Source organism: Botryllus schlosseri, chromosome 1, assembly GCF_051294905.1.
Source record: "Botryllus schlosseri isolate E-star chromosome 1, Bs_hap1, whole genome shotgun sequence".
Classification (NCBI taxonomy): domain Eukaryota; kingdom Metazoa; phylum Chordata; class Ascidiacea; order Stolidobranchia; family Styelidae; genus Botryllus; species Botryllus schlosseri.
The window spans coordinates 29,552,266-29,575,254 of record NC_137236.1 but is presented as its reverse complement, the minus strand read 5'-3'; the positions used below and the strand labels follow the sequence as shown (position 1 = coordinate 29,575,254).

At 40.8% G+C, this 22,989-nt stretch overlaps 1 protein-coding gene across 1 annotated transcript in view; it reads right to left on the bottom strand.

Annotated features, from left to right (window-relative positions):
- Nucleotides 1-1,761: 1,761 nt before the first annotated feature.
- Nucleotides 1,762-22,989, bottom strand: part of LOC145434887 (uncharacterized) — a 32,225-nt gene continuing 10,997 nt past the window's right edge. The window contains exons 9-21 of the mRNA XM_080312123.1: nucleotides 22,121-22,223; nucleotides 17,304-17,387; nucleotides 16,360-16,420; nucleotides 15,863-15,964; nucleotides 14,584-14,713; nucleotides 13,783-13,931; nucleotides 13,540-13,721; nucleotides 11,422-11,547; nucleotides 4,151-4,261; nucleotides 3,859-4,080; nucleotides 3,126-3,280; nucleotides 2,029-2,196; nucleotides 1,762-1,965 (exon numbers count right to left, since the gene is read on the bottom strand). Coding sequence (XP_080168249.1) covers nucleotides 1,898-1,965; nucleotides 2,029-2,196; nucleotides 3,126-3,280; nucleotides 3,859-4,080; nucleotides 4,151-4,261; nucleotides 11,422-11,547; nucleotides 13,540-13,721; nucleotides 13,783-13,931; nucleotides 14,584-14,713; nucleotides 15,863-15,964; nucleotides 16,360-16,420; nucleotides 17,304-17,387; nucleotides 22,121-22,223 — 1,661 coding nt within the window. The 3' untranslated portion in view covers nucleotides 1,762-1,897. The remainder of the gene's footprint in view (nucleotides 1,966-2,028; nucleotides 2,197-3,125; nucleotides 3,281-3,858; nucleotides 4,081-4,150; nucleotides 4,262-11,421; nucleotides 11,548-13,539; nucleotides 13,722-13,782; nucleotides 13,932-14,583; nucleotides 14,714-15,862; nucleotides 15,965-16,359; nucleotides 16,421-17,303; nucleotides 17,388-22,120; nucleotides 22,224-22,989) is intronic.

Here is a 22,989-nt window from a genome sequence, read left to right as displayed (position 1 = left end):
AATTGTCAACAAGTTCTTTCATTTCTGGCTGCATGTCGGACGTAGATAACCATAGTAAAGACTGCACGCGAACATTACTTAGATTGGAACGCATCTTTGTCATGTAAATGTTCAAGGTTGATAATGTTTGCTCGAAAATGTACGTGTACGTAGACCCGAACAGAACGGGTAGTGTCATGACCAGCTCAGGTTGGCAAACTTCATGGATTCGGTGACACATAGAATTTGGAAGACTGTGGCCGCGAGACGCATTATCATGTAAGACCGTAAACTGTCTGCGGGCTGCTCAAAATTCCGTCGCCGGCCGTTAGTCGCCCACCCCTATCATATACAGTGTAACATTTCATAATCAGCTGTATGCACAATTACGAACATGGTTACGTAATTTGTCATTCCAAACTGAGTCATAATATAGATCTCCTGTTAAGATTTTCGCTCATATCTTATCCGAAAATTTTAAGGAAGATGAGTAACTATCGATTCGTAAGAATATTGGATTTCAGATTGCCCGATCATTTCTAACATTCTACGAAATAAGTTAACCCAATTTTTGGATGGATATAATATCCACAAGCCTATCGTTTCGTAACTACCCTTTTTCATGACTCATCCCAGGTTTTTTGATTACTATTCTAAAGAAACTACATGACATTCGTATAAATTGATAATGTGCTTCCTTTCGACTTATATGTAGATAAACTGGCCTAGTAGTCATAATTATCGATATTGTTGTATAATTCGCTGTCGCCTTCCTACGTTGTGACTAGCTTGCATCTGGATATTCGATCATGTTGCAATACGAGCTACCGTTAAAATTGGCTCTTATAGGCTGTGCATACCACTACATAGCATTATTCTCGTGTCGCCTTGACTTACGATTGCAAGGCTTCATTTGATACAGTGACTTCACAACTGTCGAGACATCGCAATCTGTCGCAATCTGCGGCGATAGAGGGTCAGTATAAGGAATTACTGCATTTTTAGATTACACTGTGAACTTTTACCCACATGCACTTATTACTCTGAAGTGCCTATCCTTACGGACTACTTCCACTTCCATAATACAGTCCTTCAAGTCAACACCACTTACTTTCTGCACTCTGGATTATGTAAAGAAAAGTGTAGCTTTATGACCCGTTTGTATTACTTCTGTTAAGTAAAATTATCAATACAGCATTCGGTGAAAGAGCCTCTTTATCGCGGTAACTAAACATATTAAGATACTTGCTCCTTTAGGTTACGTGATTGGTCATTTTTCAAGGGTAGTGTGGATGTACCCTTCAATTTGGAATGTAGCCTACCTCCGCTGAACTGCTACAATTGTGAGACCGGCCGACCAACTTTGCTTTCTGAACTACCTGCTTGAGTATTTCCATTTTCCGGACCTTCATTCCAATCTTCCATATTGTAAAGTACAGGCCAGCATGTAGTTTTGACGTGCCATGGAAACCGTTACGAGTAGAAATATGCGAGGTTACATTATGAGATTTACCACGTTCGTCTGTACACTCTTTAAGGTTATTGCTAGTCTGTTCCTGAAACTTAGCGGAAAGAAAAATACCATATGTAACTAAAAAATGGACATTAGCGACACGAGCAAAACTTTCCACAACAAATGTTCGCGGAAACGACTTGAATAGATGTTTACAATAATATACACGGGCCGAAATTCCTTAACCTCGATAAAAAAAACTAGTTTTCCATCTCTTCCATCCTTGTTTTCACCATAAATGTCAGATTGATGAAATTTTGAGGATTGGATAGGTTTTTTCACTCCTGTATATTCACGATATTTCAAGGAACTATATCTGATATATCTGCACCAGTAATGGAATGGGCGATGTAGCTCAAGGTTTCAGCATTCCGTTCCAAGTCAATTCCATTTTATCCCCTCAGTTCAGTTGACATCAATAACTTTCAATTCTAGCGTCTGGTCTGCGGTTTGAGTTGACGCCGAAACGGACCCTGTGAATGAAACAAGCTTGCTTTTTTAGAGCAGATTTGAAAGTCGTGACTTTCGTATGTTACCTCTGTCTTTGATTCCACGTAAGGAATACGTTGTCCGTGTCATGCATGTCTTTGCGCGACTTAGTATGAGATCGACATAGTCAGAGTAAAGGAATGGATTTAGAGCGCTGTTTATCGGGAGAATTAGCAGGCCGGTCGGCAGGTAGGCGTCCTTCGGTATATCAACTCCTGGAATTATTTGTTGAAGTATAATGTTTTGTTTGTTTTTAATCGACAATTAAGCTGTTTTGGAAGTTCATTGAACGTGGCATCTGGCATGTAGAAGGATAGAACTGATAGTCTACATGTGACATCTTACGCATTGGTATAAATTCTCGATGATGTCCGGCAGGTGCAATTGAAGTTACACTCGATATCAAGAAAGTGCTATCTTTAGTTTATGGTTTGCATTTCAAGTTTAGGGAGATAGGCTGGACAAGATGACATCTTGCTTCAACGAAGTAATTGGTAATATTGATTGATTCCTTAACATTAAACAACTTCGCGTTTCACGCGACGAGAATATAACTGCACACTGGTTTGTGCTTACTGAGCCAAGAAAATTAATGAGACTTGCGTTAGCCGTTAGCTATTTCGCTTCGTTCGTGAATCGCAAAAATACCGTTTGCGAATCGTATTTAAAAAGGGTGGTGATGAAATTACTCGCGGGACATTCAAGAGGGTTCTGATCTTACGTTGATCGCCCTATGAGGGCCAAGACCACCGTTTTCGCGCCTTGAATGCCAATTAGAACCGGTTGAATATGATTCACGATAATAAAGTTGCGTTCTCAAAAGCTCAACCGGGTCATACATAGCCGGGCTGGTCGAAAAAAAATAGGCTACATCTGTCACATTGATCAAAAGTCATGTTTAAGCTGATTTTGTAAGAGGCCGCGAGTCGTTTAAAATTGCCGAGGGACCTCTTCGTAACTATTTTTAAAAATTTCGAGAACCACTGTTCTGAACTGACGCCTCTGGTCGATGTTGGGCATAAACTTGAATTTCGAATGTTTCTATATTAATTCAGTACCTTGATACGGACTTGTATTCCAAACTCAAATGAGTAAAAGAATGATTACGATTTATGAATAAATAAAAACCGCATATGTTTGATACCTGCTAATTGCAAGAAACCCATGATACAGACAGGCATCCAGCACAAAAAATCGGACGCGAGAATTCTAGTAAGTTTGCGTTGCATTGCGACACTTTGTTTGTCCCGTTTCTCGCGAGCCGTTGATGATTCCAGAATCCTCATGTCGTTAGCTATTCTGTGGAATGCATTCGGTGTAATTAACGACTCGGGGTATGGAGGCGTCAAATTATGTTAAGGAAATTCATAGGCGAGTCAAAATGCTGAAGGCTTCGAAAGCGAAAACGTTATAAAGTACGCTATATATACGCCTATAGTGCAGTTAGAGAGACACCCGACACGTGTACTAATTACATCAGATATATCCTATCATAACCTATATACACTAGGATTAGCGCCGGGGGTATATGGTTATCATTAGCTTGGCTGTATCATTTTCCTAAACAGTCGAGATCAGATGTCTGCACAAAACGGAACGTGGTTACGTAATTTACCACGCAAAACTGAGACATATACAATATAGATCCCCTGATAACAATAAATTTTAAAGTATATCAATATCGATTCGTAAACATACTGCAACTCTCGCTGGCGGATAATCTCAATTTAATCTAGGAAATAAGTGATTAATACAATGTCCACAAGCCTATCCTTTCCAACTACCCGTTTTCATGATTCCTCCTAGATTCGTTGATTTGACATTTGGTGTATTTACTAATTAGCATTGTAGTTCCAAAGCTACGTGATAACTCATACCTGTACAGAGCAATGTAGCACACCAGCATGAACAAGAATGCCGTGAAATTGAACAACAGAAGAACCAGAGAGTACACCCACGATCCGTCATTCCTTCGGTCGGGAAAGAACGTTGGCAAGCAGACTGTATGACTTGAATAATACCCGAATTCGTGAATGGCCACAATCGGGCTGTATTCATTGATTTCAGAAATGAGTCTTCTCAATGTGTCCCATTCCGTGCTATCGTGGCAATCAATCGTAATGTTAGTAGCTTCCTCTTTCGCAATGCATAGGATATAGTTTTAGATACCTGTCGACAGACTCTTGAATACTGCCGTTGTTTAGGAAGCCCAACCATTTTAGTAAGAGCTCCTTGTCGTTGCGATTTACTTTCGTTTTAAAGATCGCAGTGTCGTTGAATCTAGAGAGAGAGAGAACCATCGCTGTTCACTACAATGTGTATTTATTATTAATTTGCGATAAGTAAGGGAGCGGTGCCTTTCATCGATAGGTTTTGAGCGCCACGACATTAATCAATTATGATGATCGATCACAACTCAGCACATATTCTATCAGGTAGTTCAATATGCTTGGATCAGTCAGTAGGTTCACGGGGCGAAATAGAATGTTCATATAAACACAAGCACGGCGCGGGAACGTTCGAGGAAATTATTGCGATGTACAGTTCACGATAAAATGTTCGAGAGTTTTATGTTTATGACAGGCGCTGCAATCAAGGCAATGTATTTGCAAGTGAGCTATAATTGGTTGAACACCACCTCCTTCCTCATACCCATACATTGTCACCAACATTATTACGATTCTATTGCATATAGGAAAGTTGAATTGGACAAAATATACTTGTTTCTGAATATATGTACTGATTTGATAAATCTTAAGATTCAAGTACGATAGAATCATACATCTATTAGTAGGTCCCATATCCATTACGGATCTGTAGCGAAAAGGCATTTCGCTTACTGTGGTCACTGCCCCTAGAATTTCAATGACTTCTTTACCTCGGTATCAAAAGTACATAAGTACTACACAGGCGCTTCCGCATCATGCAAGTATCATATGATCGACGCGAAAGATCATCGCTATATATCAAATATGCCAGACCTAATGTATGGAACAGTATCCGGCCGGCTATCCCCTGTCGTCAAACATGTGCATGTACACATTCAAGTCTGGAGACTAGCAATTTCTACTGAATAAATACTCGTCAACCGTCTACTAGACCGGACCCCGACCTGACATCGATCTCGCCAATAATACCGTCACATGACAACTCATTTTATCGCTTTTCTTTTCATATTAACTTATTTTACTTTTCATTCAGTGTGCACTGTGCATGCCTCCTCTTTACATCGCCTAGGTCCAGGTGGGTCTCTGATCTCAAAGACTACTCCAAGTCGATTCGACGCCTTACTATCTTTTCATTGTATCGCAGTCATGTGGTGTCTTGAAATGATGAAATTTCAAAATAAACTGAACCATGGCCTACTAAAAACACGGCCTTACAGTCTGCCTATTGACCTGAAAATTAAGAGGCCAGCTCCGGAACAGTGTAAATCTCACGGTTATACCTACGCAGATGGTAAGTAGCGCGCAAGTCAAAACCACAAGTGGATTCTGACCAAGATTTATTGTGTTAAGATGATGGAATATCGTTTTAACACGGAAACAATCATTTTAGTCCCAAAAGAGCTGCTAGTCAGGTGGATAACCCACTGATATCACTGCAAAAACTCGTGCGGATGAATACAGTTGTAGTTGTTGTTGTTGTTGAAGAAGTCAAGACATTTGCAGTTGTGCGGGTTGCGCCGTGTGTTGCTGTTCGTCGCATTGCACTTGTTTCTTTCGTTGTCTAGAGTATATTCACGAGCTAAGGGTCAGTATTATCATTTGATAGGTTAGTTGGCAATCAGGTTACGGTTCCTCGACAGTGCCAGCGGTTCAAGTTGACGCGAAGAACGTCGTGTTCGAACGGCTCCATTGTAGTATCATAATCTGCTTTCTCGCAAACATAGTCTTGGATACGGTAGTCTATTTGACGAATTGTATAACTGGTAGCTTTGGTTTTAAGACATTTATGATGACGAAGGCATGTTCATTGTAACTGTTTCTATAGAATTTCATTAATTGTTGCAAGGCTTGGATATGGTGCTGTGGCGGAATACTATTTTAAAGTGATATATACTTATAGGCTGATTTGTTAATATTCATTTTCTAGTGTAGTTAATAGGCGATGGCCGATGGTTCTTAAGTGCTGCGTGGTTGGTGTACTTTTGGATATACTACTGTGAAATCTGCCAAAGTCTCAAGCAGGGGATCAGCATGTTATGTACTATGAGCTATGTTTGGAATTGGAAGGCTTTCCAAAAATCAAGAATGCCATGAAAATTGACGTCAATTGAGGGTGCAGATGCAACATAATGGGATACCTGTGCCTTTACCAACATGGTTCCGCACAAGCAAGAATACTCTTCTCAAAAGGAAATGCGAGCTACTAAACTTCCCAAGCTAATTGGATAGTCTAACTCAGTGGTTCTTAACCTTGCCCCCAGCGCCCCCCAGGGGGCGCTGGCGATTTTGAAGGGGGGCGGAAACGCTCAGGGGGCGATATGGGGGGCGCTGGGCTCAGGGGGGCGGTATGGGGGGCGCTGGAGAAAAATGGCTTCGCAGTAGATGATGTGGTGATAGGACATATCCTTAATGAGTATTCAGAGCAAATTAACACCGAAACCTTCGTTACATATAGCCTTCAAAATACATATAGGTTTAATTGTCCATGGGCGCCTAAATGACTGACACCGAATGTTCCTGTCTTGGCAATCTGAACCCCAGAAGACGAATTCCATCTGGCAGGGAAAAATTATATGTCAGTGAAGAAATACCAATCTGAAATCGTGTGCGTCTTTTAGTTTAGTACGATTGGGCGACAGGGATATTCCTTTCGGGCGATATCCCCGTTGAGCGATTCTATATTTTTTTATATTGCAGACAGGGGGTCACGAAATAACATCATGCAACGAAGTCATACCAACGGGTTCGCCCGCCCGAATATGTTTAATTATTAGTAACGGGCCCTACAGTTTCCAAGAAACCTCACAATGTTCGCTTTAAGTTTTGATGAGTCTGCGCACACTCAACAACTCACTGCGCTGACCCCTGGACAACAGTGCGTATCGACTATTAAAAGGTAATAACTTCGGATTTGTTGTGCGCAACGTAGATTTTCTGTGCGCAGAGACCGTGTCAGCACTGCGCACGTGCGCAGCTTAGAGGGAACATTGCACCTCACTCAGCTCTACCGGTAAATGTGTTTACGTGAGCAGAGAGAGGATAAAAATTAATCTCAATTTACATGCAATTCTCGATGATATTGACCAATTCAATCATTAATTAGTGAAATTTTTCGCGCCTCGCGCGACTAGGCGAGAATAGCTGCATCAGTAAATGGACACCCAATGTAGATACCCAACAGGCTTTCAGCAAATAGAGGACAGCCTAATGGGGGTCTGGGAGTGAAGTCCCCCGGAAGCTTGGTTTATCACCCGATGGGGGCCCAGGACCAACGTTTTTTTGTTTGGGGGGGGGGGGCTGACGAACTGCTGGTACGGCCCTGGTAACGAATAATTGTACCTGCAGCCACGCCCGAATATGTTTAATTATTAATTACGTGCCCTTTATCTTCCTATACAACAGCTCACTCAGTTTATCGCGACTTTTATATGTAATTACCACCTATTCATTCATGCATTATAGAAAATTTTGATACCTAGGGCGACCAGGCCACACAAACCTTGCTGACCATCGAAATCACGATAGGGGGTTCGTGGGGGCGAAGCCCTCAGAAGTTCGGTTTATCACGCTATGGGTGCGCAAGGCAATCGTTTTTAGGGGGTTGACGAAGTGCTGTTACGGCCCTCCCTCATACTTATTGTCTTTATTACATTCCTTACATTATGAAGTTGGGGGGCGCTGGAGCACGATAATTTTTGAAAGGGGGCGCTGGAGGAAAAAAGGTTAAGAACCACTGGTCTAACTGATCCGGATCCCGAAGTAGATATTTTAGAGGAGCTGCGTAATCTAAGATACCACAAGGCTGGAAATACTCTGGCATCATCTAGCACTATGATCCGGTACTGCTTGCTTTTACGTTCTATTTCTTGCCAAGCGTACAAGACACTTTTGGAAATGTTCCCTATGCCATCTTTGAGCTGTTTGCGAACAAGACTGAAGGGACTGTTGATTTTTCAAAGGCCATGGAAATTTCTGAGGATGTCATTGTGATGGTGGATGAAATGTATCTGCAAAAATTGTGCAATATCATGGTGGCAAATGTTATGGTGCTGATGAAGACGGAAATATTTGCCAAGGCGTTATAGTGATAATGATCAATGGACTTGAAAAATCGCTTCCTTTAGTCCTACAAATTTAACCAGAAACACAAGTTTAAGGTGCCTCGTTAACGCAAAAGCTGTCTGATCTCGGATCTAGGATTTAATGCGAGAGGTATTGCTTCTGACAACCACAGCACCAACGTTCGTGCTTTCAATATACTGTCATCACAGTTAGGATCAAACTCCGAGTTGTTCATCAGTCATCCAAGTTGCAAGACAAAAATCTATCTATTTTATGACAACGTTCATTTGGTGCAGAACCTTCGCAACAATCTACTGAATGCTAGGAGATTTTCCTTTCCATCATTATATATCAAAGGTGTCGATATATCCATAATTAGCCCTGCTGGTTATATTGCATTGCAATTGGAGTGTAATTTGCGAATGGCTCCAAAGCTAACAAAAAAGCACTACATCCTGGCCACAACAAGCAGAACGTCAACCTGGCACTGGCTATCTTCGATGAAAAAACCATAGCAGCTTGCTCCAAATACCTTCCAGATAAGGCGGATACCTATTGCTTCCTCAAAGTCATACATATGTGGTGGAGTGTTGGAAACAGCAAGCAGAGGTACTTCCCTAATAGTCTTGGTAATGCTGTCATTCTACGGACTGCACCGAGTGTAGCTTACCCCTCACGACTGATGAAACCGAAGAGGAATATGATGAATATTTCAGTTTGGTGGATAGGCCTAGGGGACGGTTGACTGTACCTGCCGTTCAAGGTGGCCCATTTTGTATTTGATTCTTTCGCAGTCCTAGATTCGGCTAATCAGCTCATATCTAACCGTGGCACTGTTCCTCTGCTCCGTGCAGCATTATGTGTGTTGAAAGTTGTGTTAGGTAAATCCCGAATTGGTTGTAATGCACATAGTGAAAATAGGATAGTACAAATGTCGCGTTCAAAAAAATTGTGAACATTTTTTACAATAGTCAGCAAAAATTTGCGAATTCCTCACTAAGGGAATTTCGCCAATTTAAAGAGAGGCAAAGGCAAAAGAAGTGATTGTCCTGTAAGGCTGTGATATTTGTTTCCTAAGGCTCTAATTCAAGAGTTTCTCCACACATTTTTCATTGATTATACAAATTTCGTTCCTAATTTTTTCGTTATATATTGCTGCAATATACTATTTTTTACATACATTGTGCACCGGCGTGTTAGTAGAGTACCAAAGACAGGTAGCATTATGACAATATCGCATTTTCTGACCAATTGAGTGCACGGCTGGTAAGGGTTGGAAAGTTGACTTTAGGCCTCTTAATTTTCAGGTCAATAGGCAGACTGTAAGGCCGTGTTTTTAGTAGGCCATGACTGAACTGAGCTGCCTAGATATTGACGGATTCACTTCTAGCCGTCTTTGATTAAAACTAGAGCTGCGCAAAATCATGTATATCTGACTATTTCGAATTGAATATTAGTCTTATTGTCCAGGGCTCCTTAACCGCATGTATAGTACACTCTTGGACGTACCAAAATTGTAAAAGGGCGTACTACTCAGATGGGGTTTACTGAGGTGTATACCAGATTCGCAATAAAATATACCAATGACTAACTATCACAATAAACAGGCAAGTTTATGCTTCAGAACATGTTCACGGATGTGCAATATAGTACAATGTTCATTGTTCATATCAGCTGTAGGTAACATTCCTTTTGTGATGTCATAAGCAAATGCTTTTCATAATTTAAACGTTTCTAATGGACTTAGTTGTTCCTTTTGGAGTAGAACAGGATGGAGTTGACATATGTTGGATGGCTAGGCTTGAACCTAGCTAGCAACGTTTTTTTAAGATCTGGCGATATCTATAACTCCAGAAGAAACTGCGTGATATCTAGGGCTGGGCACAATGATTCGAGTACTCGAATCTGAATCGAGTAATTATTTTAATGATTCGAGTCGAGTAGCAAAAGACGATTTTGTCGAGTACTGAAATTATACGCTCCTCGCTACTGAAAGTTATTTTATCAACGAGAATTATAGTTTCGATACTATTTTCCACTGTGGAAGCCTTGAAACCTTGATTGGCCGTATCGCAGTATAGGAAACATATCGTACGAAGCTACGTCAGTTACTGGAAAAACATTTCCAAAGTCATTATCCTCCCACAACATTGTCACAAAGTACAATGAAATCGGTAGGGTCGAAGAAATACCAAGGTATCTTGAATGCGATGGATAACAGGCATTATATTCTTTGTGGTGGCACAAAAGGTACGTATTTGAACTTTGACATATTACATTTTGTTGTGACGTCATAATGACTGATACTCGAATACTCGACTCGACTCGAAGCATAATACGTGATTCAGAATCGAATCACTCAGGTACTCGATTTTGCCCAGGCCTAGTGATATCATAAGCTTCTACGCTTTGTTGTGGCAACTGTTCTTCGATAAATATGCCACATCGGTTTTCCATTTATATATGTGAAAGCAAATTCATTGTTCCACGCAGAGTTACAAAACCAAGTTTACGCCGTTAAATCTCCCGCTTCTTGTTCTTGTTTCTTATCAAACCATTCGCGGTGAGTGAAACACTCTTTAAATGTGTAAGGGCCTACTACGCAGCGGGAGTCTCTTGAACCAGAGTCCACCCGATTATCGATTCAAAACAATAACAATCTAAACTCGAGCGTACAGAACGAAACCAGAACAAATTTATGAGTAAGTAATTAAACGAAACGGAGACGGTGCGATAAGAGAGCTAAGTACCTAAAGTAATATGTAACAATAGCCCTCTATTTACCACGACCTGACATATCGATCTCACCTTCCTACACATGTCACCTTTTTTATCACATGCCCTTTTATATTATCTTCCTTTACTTTTCATTCAGTGTGCATGCCTTCTATTTTACATCGCCTAGGCCAGGTGGGTGTCTCATATCGAAGACTACTACAAGTCATTTCGAAACCTTCCTATCATTCATTGTATCGCAGTCTTGTGGTGTATAGAAATGATGAAATCATTAGCAATAAATTGAATTGAATTGAATACCGTGCCAGTAGAAATTGCTTTCATAATGAAAGATGTCGCGGGCCGCAAAATAAGCGTCTGCGGGCCGCGGGTTGAGAACCGCTGTTCTATATAGTGGTTTCATCCGAGGCTAGAGGCGACTAAATATTCAATACAGATGTCTTCGCAATGTCATGAAAGGATATCATCACTCACGTGACATCTGACAGAAAGTAATCCTCAAAGGAAGGAATCAACGGTATCAATCCAATCACAATCGAAATCAACCAGGAAATCACAATTGCTAAAATCGCACGCTTGAATGTGGGTCTTGAAAGTGGTCTGAAAAAACCATCAAATATTCGATTGCATAGGATGAATGGAAGAAGTGAACGCAGAACACAAATTTTTGTTTCTCTCTCAATTACTCTAATATAATTGAATTAATTTGTCTTCAAAGTGGCATCATGTCAAGTTTCCATATGGTCTGTTATTTTGAAGCGAATTATTCTGCACGCGATATGCACTCCGGGCTAAAGTGCAGATAAATGTTCCTACGTACCAAGTATAGTTCAAAATTTTTCGGTATTACGTCGTTCTCTGATTAAGAGGAAAGGCTGGATGACTACCATACATATCAGTGTTTTGTAAATTATTCCATTATTTATGACACCTATATCCTACGGAAAGTATGTAGCTCACAAACTGGACCTGTTTAATATCGAAAGAAAAAGATTGTATCTGAATAAACAGCTGCTGAAAACACTCCGAAGAATTATTAATAATACAGCTATCTAGTATCTCATCTTGTCGATGTCTTAATTATTTGGTCTGCAGTGCGAGGAATGCACCATAAACTCATCGTAAGTACAGTGCATATGCAGCTTAAAGTTCGTTTGGTATTCATGATGTTTGTACAATGTAAATCAGGGGCGGGCAACATACGGCCCGCGACGGGATTTTGTGCGGCCCGCCGACAGTTTTCGGTCTTACGTAATGATGAGGCCCGCGTCGCCGTCTACAGGTATTTAGGCGCAAACAATTTCGAGCATGAACATTAGGAAAGCGACGTTCCAATACAACTGATGTTCACCGCTCTGGCGTATCCAGGGGCGAATGGGGCCATGCCATTCTCAGATTTTTTGAGAATATTCGTAATATTTATAGATAGTGAAATATTTTCCGGCAGATGGATTAAAAATATAAAAAAATCGGGCGCTTCGCGCGATTTAGTTTCTCTACGTACGTGTCTTGATTATGAGAATACAGTATCATAGATGCACTAGAATAGCCCGAGGCCGTGGGGTTGCAGGAGTTTTCAACAAAGTAATTAATAAGAATGAACCCGCCTGAAGTGGATAATCTGCGATAAGCTCATGAATGTATATTCTTATGCCATGATCAATGTTCAAAATTATAATTATACGTGCTGTAAATTTTCGAAGAAACCACTTGATCATGCACTCATCAATATCAATGATAAAATTTATTCATTTATGCAAAGGAGCCAATTATACTCTGATCTTTGATCACATTCATATCACCGATTCGGGCTCGCCCATGAATCGGGCGCCCAATCCAGATATAGTTCGCAACTGCAGGAATGTGTGCGTCTCTGAATAGTATGTACAAACGGTAGTGCAGGGTAGGATAGACGGATCTGAGCAATCACGGATAGCATGGAGGAGAAAAAAACGGGGGGCAGACTATATGACCTCATGGGGCCGTATCACAACTCCGTCGTCAAAAGCATCTCGACGGTGCAGGCGAAAAAGAATATCATCTCTCTCTCTCTCTCTCTCTCTCTCTGTGGCGCGTTCCCACGGGGGGAGTTCCCCTGCTAAATTCAGAAAATAAATTCAGGAATCCGGCCCGCCTCATGTTTATGTTCCCCTATGCGGCCCGCCCGATGGAGAAGTTGCCCGCCGCTGATGTAAATCAACGATCATTTTACATCGGAATGATATTGATGCTTCCCGAGCAGAAAACCCATAGACTATAGCAGGGCCAGTTAAAAACAGATCAAATGGTGATGAGTAGGTTATTACCTACATTTTATATAGATAAAACCCAACCCTTGATTGTATGGGGATTCTAAACCGTAATGTATTGGCGTTGCAACATGGGTACATACTACTAATGCCACTATTACTATACTTCTACTACTACTACTACTACTACTACTACTACTACTACTACTGCAACTGCTCGCAACTACGGATAATCTATAGGCAATACGATGAATAGTATGAGTGATTTTTAATTTTTTTTCCATTCATATGTCTATAATTTTCAATCAATAAAAGTTCAGATACGTTTTATACCAATCCATACCTCATAACAGCATGCAAACGATATATTGTTATCAAAACCATCGTTAGAACAGATTGTTCTGATCCGATTACCAAAAAGGCGCCCAAAACGGAGCAAGTGGTGCTGCTTCTCCATTCAATATCAACGAAGCAATAGCTGCCTTCCACTTGAATCGCCTTGATGCACACGGAAATGGTGTATATCTGTAATTAGTCGCCAATATATCACACAGTCAATGCAGAGAACCCGCTTTAGGCTTGATACCCCGACAAGTAAATCGGAAATGGATAGGCTCAGGATGAGTGATTTGCTGATGTTTGAATGCGATGAGTCACCAGCTCGTGTGATAGATTTCACGACATCATGAAATGTCGATGCAACCACTGAAGCGCATCCGATAATCGAAATGATACCTGAAAATTACAGATTAACTGTTAAATTGCTTTGTCGCTGCATTGTATAAATGTCACAATGTTTGGTGGTCCATCTTCATACATATAATTAACAGTCGATGTAACCTTTCGACTTTTGTTTTTTTAGTTTTCAGCACCTCAAGTCTTCTAAAATTCAACCTTGGTAAGATATCATAGCGTAAAATCTGATGAGTGCAATGTACACCGTGCATGCGTCATGACTCAAATCCAGGCACCTTCACAAACTACTCCGATTAGAGTCTAATTAACTATTTGAATAATACTCGAATTGGATTCTAGTTATCGAATCGTTATGACGACCCGTAGTAATGATCGGCATTGATCTGTGATGTATTTTGTGGCACTGTATATTATTTTCGCGGTATCTATGGTCAGTGATGAAACCCTGGACTCAACAGAACCAAATCCAATTTCGAGTCGGCCCAAATCGTTTCGAGGATTTCTCGACTAGGATCTAACTGCTCTAATCACGGTATCCAGTCCGAATAATAACCCATCCCTAATCCATGACTTATTGTAATAGGCCAATATATTCTTTTCTATGTAGCGACAGGCTTAATTTGTAGTATTCGACGATGCGCCTGTTCATTGGTGAATGATCAGACCACGAATTTGACTCCTGGGCACTCACTGATCACCCACACAACTGCCAGGACAGCTTTGTTTGTAATCAACGACTTCTCGTCGGAAAATGCACTATCTATGCAGCCTGGCTGGCATTCGTCAATTCCGGATACGCAATCCTTGTGGCCGTCGCATACCTACAAAATCAAAACAATGAATTGGTCAGAAAAACTAAAAACTTACACCTCGACTGATGCGCTTGCTCTGTATATAATAGTGAGATCGGCTATTCGAATGTACTGCCACCTTGACTTCCATGGCACATGGATTGTTGGTTTAAATTTGGGAAGTATACAGTGGTCTTTCTCTACATCTCATTAGTTGGGCTGAGCGAAAATAATTCCTTGACTGATTCGACTATTAACCTTTTATCTAACCAGAGTATTAGTACACGAGCGTGGAATAGATAGATGGAAAGACGCGAAAAGCAGGGATGTGACGAATTCATGGGTTTGCCGGTCCCAACTCATTATGTAATTTCAGCTCTTGACTATAGCGTCAAGCCGATGAGTCATTTTCAAGTGATTTCGAGTCAAGTCAGAGTTCACGTCAAATTCATCTGTCACTTATCATATGACGGTCGATTTTATGATCTAACTTTTGCGACAAATATAGTATCACAGGAATCACGAGGCTCATTTATTTGGCACTGCGTTATAAGAAGGATAGGATTAGTCTTTTGATCTCGACATTTGCATGCATCGGCGGTAGTTCATCATCAGTTTACGGATTACATAGGCGTATATTTGCGTACTGCAAAATCGTGGCCAAGCAGGTTGCGTTCAGTTATAAGCTGCAGGTTAAGCCGATGCGTGTTTACTGCCAAAAGTATTTAGTGTAACCTTGTTGAAGGAAAACGCCGATCGTAGAGAGCCTAGGTGCCATATTAGTGATCACACATCTTTTGGTCTCCCAAGGTCGCTCAACGTGTCAATATCAAATAGAATGGCCAGAACTAAGCCGAAACTACCTATGGTTGTGATTCGAAGCTGACTTGAGTCGAATCATGACTGGAGATTTAGCCCTAGTAACAAGTTAAAACATATATTTCATTTTCGAGCACAAACAATTCTCGCTGTATGTATACTGTAAACATAGTGTTTTCTGCGACAATTTAAATAATGCCAGTCCCCCTTCATCAAAGTGAAAATCTGATCTCAGTTCAACAATGTGTGATGATTGCAAATGTGTGGCGCAATACATCAATAAGAGATGCCGCATATTAGCGTCAGCAGTTCCGTTATGCATCATATCATCGCTTATTCCAAATAAACAAGTATTCTTACCGATTGCTCATTTATATATTTTCCACCCTGATCACCTCCACAATAGAAATAGTTGCAAGTGCACTTGACCTTACATTTGCGTGAACGTGGGCATTCGATATCCTATATTTTAAAAATAATATGCAGGTCAAAAAATGCTTCTTTGAGGTACAGAAATTCAATATACAATTGAATAGTATATTCATATTGGAATGAACCCGAATAAACGCACGCTAACATGTATTCAATAGTGACGAATATAGCTTAGTATTACAGTGAATATTAAAGAATTATTGCCATCATTCTTCAGACGCATGCACTCCTTCACTGAATTTCTTATCAAAAGTCCGCGTTGTACAAAATCGAGGAGTCGTAGTACGTATTTGATATGCTCAAACCAAACAAATACAGATGTATATATAGTCACTGCAAATTAGAGTGTTCGCAATTAAATTTTCCGTAATGATTCTCGGTTTCGACACTACCGCGTTCAACTGTACAGTACATCCACTTTTTACCTGAATTTTACAATCTTTGTTCGCCAATACCTCTTGATACGATGCATTGGTGCATTGGTATCTGTAAAAGTGTTCTATAAATATGTTGGATGTTACGCAGCAAAGTAGAGTAACAATGTCACCGTTGCAACGTTTGAATTGATCCCCCTCAATGATGTTGCAAGAATATAGCAATTTTTGTAAGGTGTTCGAAGTACATAGTCATTGTTGGCATTCGAATACTAATAGTAGAATTATAGGTAGGTGCAGCTATTTTAAATATATCTCAACGATATTTCAAGTATAAGAAGAGAGAGAGGGAGAGAGAGATGGTATTCTTTTTCGCTTGCACCATCGAGATGCTTTGACGACGGAGATGCGATACGGCCTTTTATAGTAAGGTCATCTGGTCTTCAACCCTCGTTTTTTTTCACCTCCATGCTATCCGTGATTGCCGAGCGCCTAGCAGGATATCCGCGGATACCAGTTTTCGAGTCTTTGGTCTGACCCGGCCGGGGATCGAACCCACGACCTACCCGATCGAGAAGCCGGACGCACAACCGTTACACTATCTCGCTCGAACGCAAGATCTTAAAAGTTTTCAAGTCAAAGAACAGAATACGGTTATTACGAGGGATCACAAACTTTCGTTATAAATCCGCGGGGATAGTCGATTGCTCGTGTACTTAGGTTTTCGCGGTTACATTAAACATACAAATTCAACCGGTTTCTATCGCTGTAATACATGTAAACATCCCGTGCTACCAATCGAATATAAATTGGTACGAGTTTACGATATGATACAGTGCACTGAATGACTTTAACTAGCTGTCACCGGCTGCTTATTTATGAAAAATTCCAGTTCACTTTTTTATAGAATCCCAGAGTGTCAATTGTTTACTTTGAAATTATGACTGAACATATTTCGCTCATTCTAGTAACTGGGACGATTCCAAAATACTTACTGGATTTGGCAAAAACCTTGGTTTTCAAAATCGGCAGTGCAAGTGATCCAACGACTTGAGGAATTGTAGTATATTTCCAGGAACCTATCGAAAATTGCAGATTGCTCAAAATCAGCGATTGGGCAGAACGTTTCATTTCCAGATATGTCTATTTTTATGGTCTGTAACAGTGGAACCCTAGCCAACTAAGGTGGGGTACCATTACACGAATGGCGAGGTGGGGTCAAATTGACCCTTAGAGGTAATAAGCTTATTTTTCTTACCAATTTCGCTATACAGCTGTCTAATAACCTCCTGCAGGACGTTATAACGACGAATCTTCCTTTTTTGTAACCATACTGTCTACCCGTTTGAAAGTCCCTACGGCGTAACACCATTACGCGAATGGCGAGGTGGGGTCAAACATATCGAATCATTTATATAGCTCAGTGATCGTACCCCATCATACCTCGTCATGTCTCGTTGACTTCAAGTGACAGAAACAATGTGAAAGAGCCATAAACAGTCGAAATCGATCCTATCACAACGAGGAGAAAAATACTTAGTCTGCCCACTATACCTTCAAAATCTGACCCTTGCTCAATCAATAGCTCATGGCGCCGAGGTATTACGATAATCAGTTAATGTTTTATTCCGATTGATAGTATATATCACCATTTAGGCAAGAACAATCCGACCGCACATGAAAATATGGCTCACATATTTGTTCACCTGGGGTCAATTCAACCCCCACCTTAGTGGTCTAGGGTTACCCAGAGTATGGGATGCGAGGGGTAGACAATCCGGGTGCTGACTGCACCAGAGATATATCGTTTAATGCAGGGGTGTTCAACCTCTTTGCTTTTCACGGGCGCATTTCGATTACTGTGGCACACGGCCGCTTTCGTAATGTAGGCTACCATGCACCTGGACGGATAATATCCATGTTTAATTGGCTATAGGGAACTTCTCATCGCGGACAGCCATTGTTGTGTTTTGAGCAGGGGTTTGGAGCCGGAGCAAGAAGCCGAAGCCCCGGAGCCGTGTATTTTCAACGGAGCTGGAGCTGGAGCTGGCTGTTTGAAAAGTAGCTTCGGCTGCGAAGTATTTTAAAAGATGCTATTCTATAATACTTTGGACTGAATTTGCAAAATGAAATGGTATTCGTTCAAAAAATTAGGAGTTCTTGCCTCGTTGGCGCCACCTTTTTTAAACTAAGCATGCTTAAATTTTCATACATAACGCACTAAATCTGGATATGCGAGATATACCGCGCAATATTCAGGGACGTGGTTATTCGTCATACCCGCTATTTCGTCATCAGCACAATACTGATGGCCAATAGAGCCGTTCAAAAATATTAATCGCTATGTTTTGTACACAAGAGGACTGGTGCTTATGTGAGCTAAGCAAATTCACAATTAACTAATGAGTAATTAGCCAGTTGTTCTCAAAGTGTAGTACGCCAGAGCTTATTAGGTAGTATACGCGAAGAGTGCTGTGAGTAATGTTTTACCTCAGATTGGTGAGCTATCTGCATAAAAAATAGTTGCAATTATCTAATTAAATTGTGATTTCTTGGAATAACCAAAAAAACACCGGTACATTCAAGGAAAATAAGCAATTCAGGTGGTACGACCTGCAGTGACAAACAAGTTAATGGTACGCCTTGTGGCGAAAAAAAACGACTTAGTGGTACGCGATGGGAAAAAGTTTGAGAAACACGAAATTAAATGTAGCGACGCCAGATAATAAACGTGACCTTGCTGCTCTTGCACATATCAATTTGGAGGCCCACACGCAGAGATACCGTACGACATCAACTCTCTGAATTACACGAGCAATTCCCCGTTCTTTGGATATAGATTTTTATTCAAACGGCGAAACTGAACAATGAGTTGCGGTTGAGGCAATTGCCAAAGAGCGAGACCTTGAACCCACAAATACAGTGAAGTTCCTAATAGGACGCGGCAGGTCGTATTAGGGGTGATATAGTGAAGAAAATGGCTGCTGCCAATGACGCTTCCACACTTCCAACATTAATGAGATCACGTCATATTTATAGCGTAATATTCCAAGACCGCTAACGCCACCGTGCTCGCGATGAAAAGTATTTTGGGATCCATGCAGACACAATACCAATATCAAGCTGAGATAAGACCAACTTGGGTCGCGTGCCGGATTTAAACCTCCAGTTCGTTCGCGGGCGGGACCACTCAAGTTATTTCCCAATGTTACCTCAGAACCCTAACCCATACGTGCGTTTTGTGGAATAGAAGAGATTGAACTGGCAACATGGACGTTGAAATTTGGATAAATATTAAATTGCGATTTGGGTTTCTCCGAAGGCCGGGGATCTTTTGAGTCAGAAGTGATTCAGCAGCGCAGCCACGGTCATTTGAATTAAGCTTTTTTGTACCGATTATATTCTTTATGTAACTTGCACACAACGGTTCGCTTTGGCGTTTTCGCATCTGTGCATGACAAATTTTGGTCCTGTTTTCCATAGAACTCTGAACCCAATGTGCACTATTTCACCTTCTCGTAATTGGGTGCCAAAGTCACCAAGTGTTTTCTTATTATATATATTCATGATGTTTCGACTACATTGGTCATTTTACACCAGACCGATATACTTTATTTTTGATTCCGCATTTACCGACTTGTAGCACGGCCCACTTATAGGCTTTTTATAAGACAGCGCTTATGCAGATTACGTGACGAGCAGGAGCATATAAAACCCTCCAACACTTAGATATAAATTCTGTGGTCGACCTCGGTTGTTCATAATAATGACTAGAGTGAAACCACAACATCGCTCTCGGATGGTTATAAAGTGGCATATGAACAATCGAACATGCTCGACATTTGCCGTCTCGAGGAAACATTTATTCGGAGTATTTCTTAACTAAAAATTTGAACATTTGTTAGAAATGTGCTGGATAATACAAGCCTTTTCCCATTTACTCCTAATTGCTCCGGGGGAGGATGAAATCGCCTGGTGGGCAGTATTGACGCCTCTATTCTAAACTAAACTACCTCGATGATATCAATGTGTATGTCTTCTAATTTATATAAGGGCAGGTTATTGAGACCATCGAAGTAGTATCGTACAGAAGCCAATCAGTACAGTCAGATTCTTTATTGGAATTTGTTTCACTTGTTTATGATCATTGATTCCCATCATCTGAAATGGCCAATCGATGCTGAGTTTCTTCTTGCATGCATGTCATGATATCCCGGATCACTTCAATTGCATGCTGGGTGCGAACCCACGGTTCTGGTTCTTGTGGACGCGAACCTTTTTGAAATATTCTGTGTGAACACGAACGGCGACCTATGTCGTCACATGGAGTCATATTGCTAATTGAAACCCTACAAATCCGTGACGTAATATATTAATGTGGATTATAACCAGAGGTGGTCAGTAACGAAGTACTTCTACTTTTTGAAGTACTTGAAGTAGATTTTGCCTACTCGTACTACTTATTAAGTAGTTATGATTTTGGACTACTTCTACTTCTACTTGATCGTTTTCAGTTTTACGGGCAAAAATAGGTGTAGAATGCATACCTACTTACTTACTTGTGAACCAGCACTACTTCTTCTACTTGAGTAGAAATTCCGGCGTTACTTCTACTTCTACTTGGGTAGCGAAGGTGACTACTCTGACCAACTCTAATTATAACTAGCGACGACTCATGCCATATTATGTCAGGGTGCTGAATTACATGCTGACTTTTTAGGTCCAACCTAATGTATCAACCGGAACGATCAAATGTTATTATATTTCCACAAAATCAATATCTTCCGTCGCTTTTTCAACAATTGCGACGAGGACGCAGCTAGATCTGACAGATGTATTCTTATGAGTGTAATACCGGTTTCTATCGTCCTACGCCAGATATTATCTCAAAAACAAGTTATACAGTAGCCAACACCCTAATCGGATGGATTTAGTTTTTTTGATACAACGAAGATATCACATCAAGATATATCCCGTACGCCTGATCGATTTTTGCATTAGATATCGATGCCTTTTTATATAAATTTCATTAATTTCAAATTTCACGCTCAGCGCCCAAAGTAAAGTTTTTTCTTTCACAATATCAAGTGGTTTACTAAAAAGGTCGAATTTCCGGTCTAGCTACTGAAATATTACTTCAGTGCTGATTTACTGTATCCAAGTCAATTTTGCCATATATCTAACCAAAATTCTCAAAAAGAGGACATTGGGCCTCCCCTGAGGACACTTTCAAAAAAGTCAAAAAAGAGGACAAATCCTCTTAAAAGAGGACCTATGGTTACCCTAGTATAGTATGTTCGGATATCGCTAGTGCGTGTTGCGGGCGAAGCTCACCGCAGAGAGTCACTTAAGATTCACCAACGGAAAACAGAATCTTCCAAGCAACCTTCCGAGCTAATAAGTTTTGAAATTGGCAGGTTGCATGCTCGTCTATTGCTGAATTCCTTTTCATGCTGCCAGTGCCATTGGGACAGTGTCCCGAAGTTGAAATGCAAAACAATTCAACCAAAGACATGCAATGTATGACATGCAAAATTGCAATACATGAAGAAGGTTCACAGTGCGGAGCCTACCAAGGTTCGTTTGTAAATCCCAACCTCCAAAATTCAGAGGTTCACACACCGGACGCGAACATGAAGCTCACGTTCACACCATCCCTAGTAAATAACCTCACTCCAACTATGATTTCTCCCTACTCTTCAGTAAATTACCACCCTCAACCGAGAGGCTCCAGTCATTTCAAAAGCGCATGACCGTAATAGTATTCTAGTATCCGACGAATCATTGACTTCTAGCTTATATGCCTACTCACTTATGGTTGTCCAGAAAAACTTTGCAATGTAGCTTGTCACGGAGGCATGTGGAATATGATGCTGAGTGTGTATCATACAAACACTGATAAGTATTCTCTAAACCTAAACGGAAAATAGTACAGTAAATATACAATTCGAAGTGTATTCGCCAAACAATTGATTGAGGCTTCGAATCAGTGTTTCCTATAATCTTTTCTCTTTTTATATATGCGCCTAGCCGTAGTTTTCCTATCCTTAACCTTGATAAGATTATGGTAAGTAGTATACGGAAAGTTAGGGCACCAATTGTACTATCCTAGACGCTTCAAATCTGAATAACCTAGACCAGGGGTTCTCAGCACGCGGCCCGCAGACGTATATTTTGTGGTCCGCAGTATCTTTCATCACGAAAGAAATTACTACTGACATGGTATTATTAAATATCAATTTATCTACTTGGTCCTTTTATCGCACCGTCTCTGTTTTGTTCAATGGTAACTTATTCTTTTGAGTGTTACAATAACGACTCAACATGACTGGCTTGAAAAGATCGCAAGATGGAACAGGACATTAACGACGAAAGCTGGGTTTTCAACTCTGCGTGGAACAATGAATTTGCTTTCACAGGGATTCTAATGCTGACCCCTGCCGTAGAATCAATGGAATCGCGCTTGTGATAATTGGCTTACGACCACCGCGTTATTCTCCCGATTACGAAGCACTGATTTCGACTTGGGGCCGCGGGATCAATACAGAGTTGAATATTGCTTGGATTGTGTCGATAGTAGGGATGGTGTGAACGCGAGGTTCACGTTCGCGTTCTGTGTGTGAACCTCAGAAATTTAGAGGTTCACGTTCACAAACGAACCTTGGTAGGTTCTGCACTGTG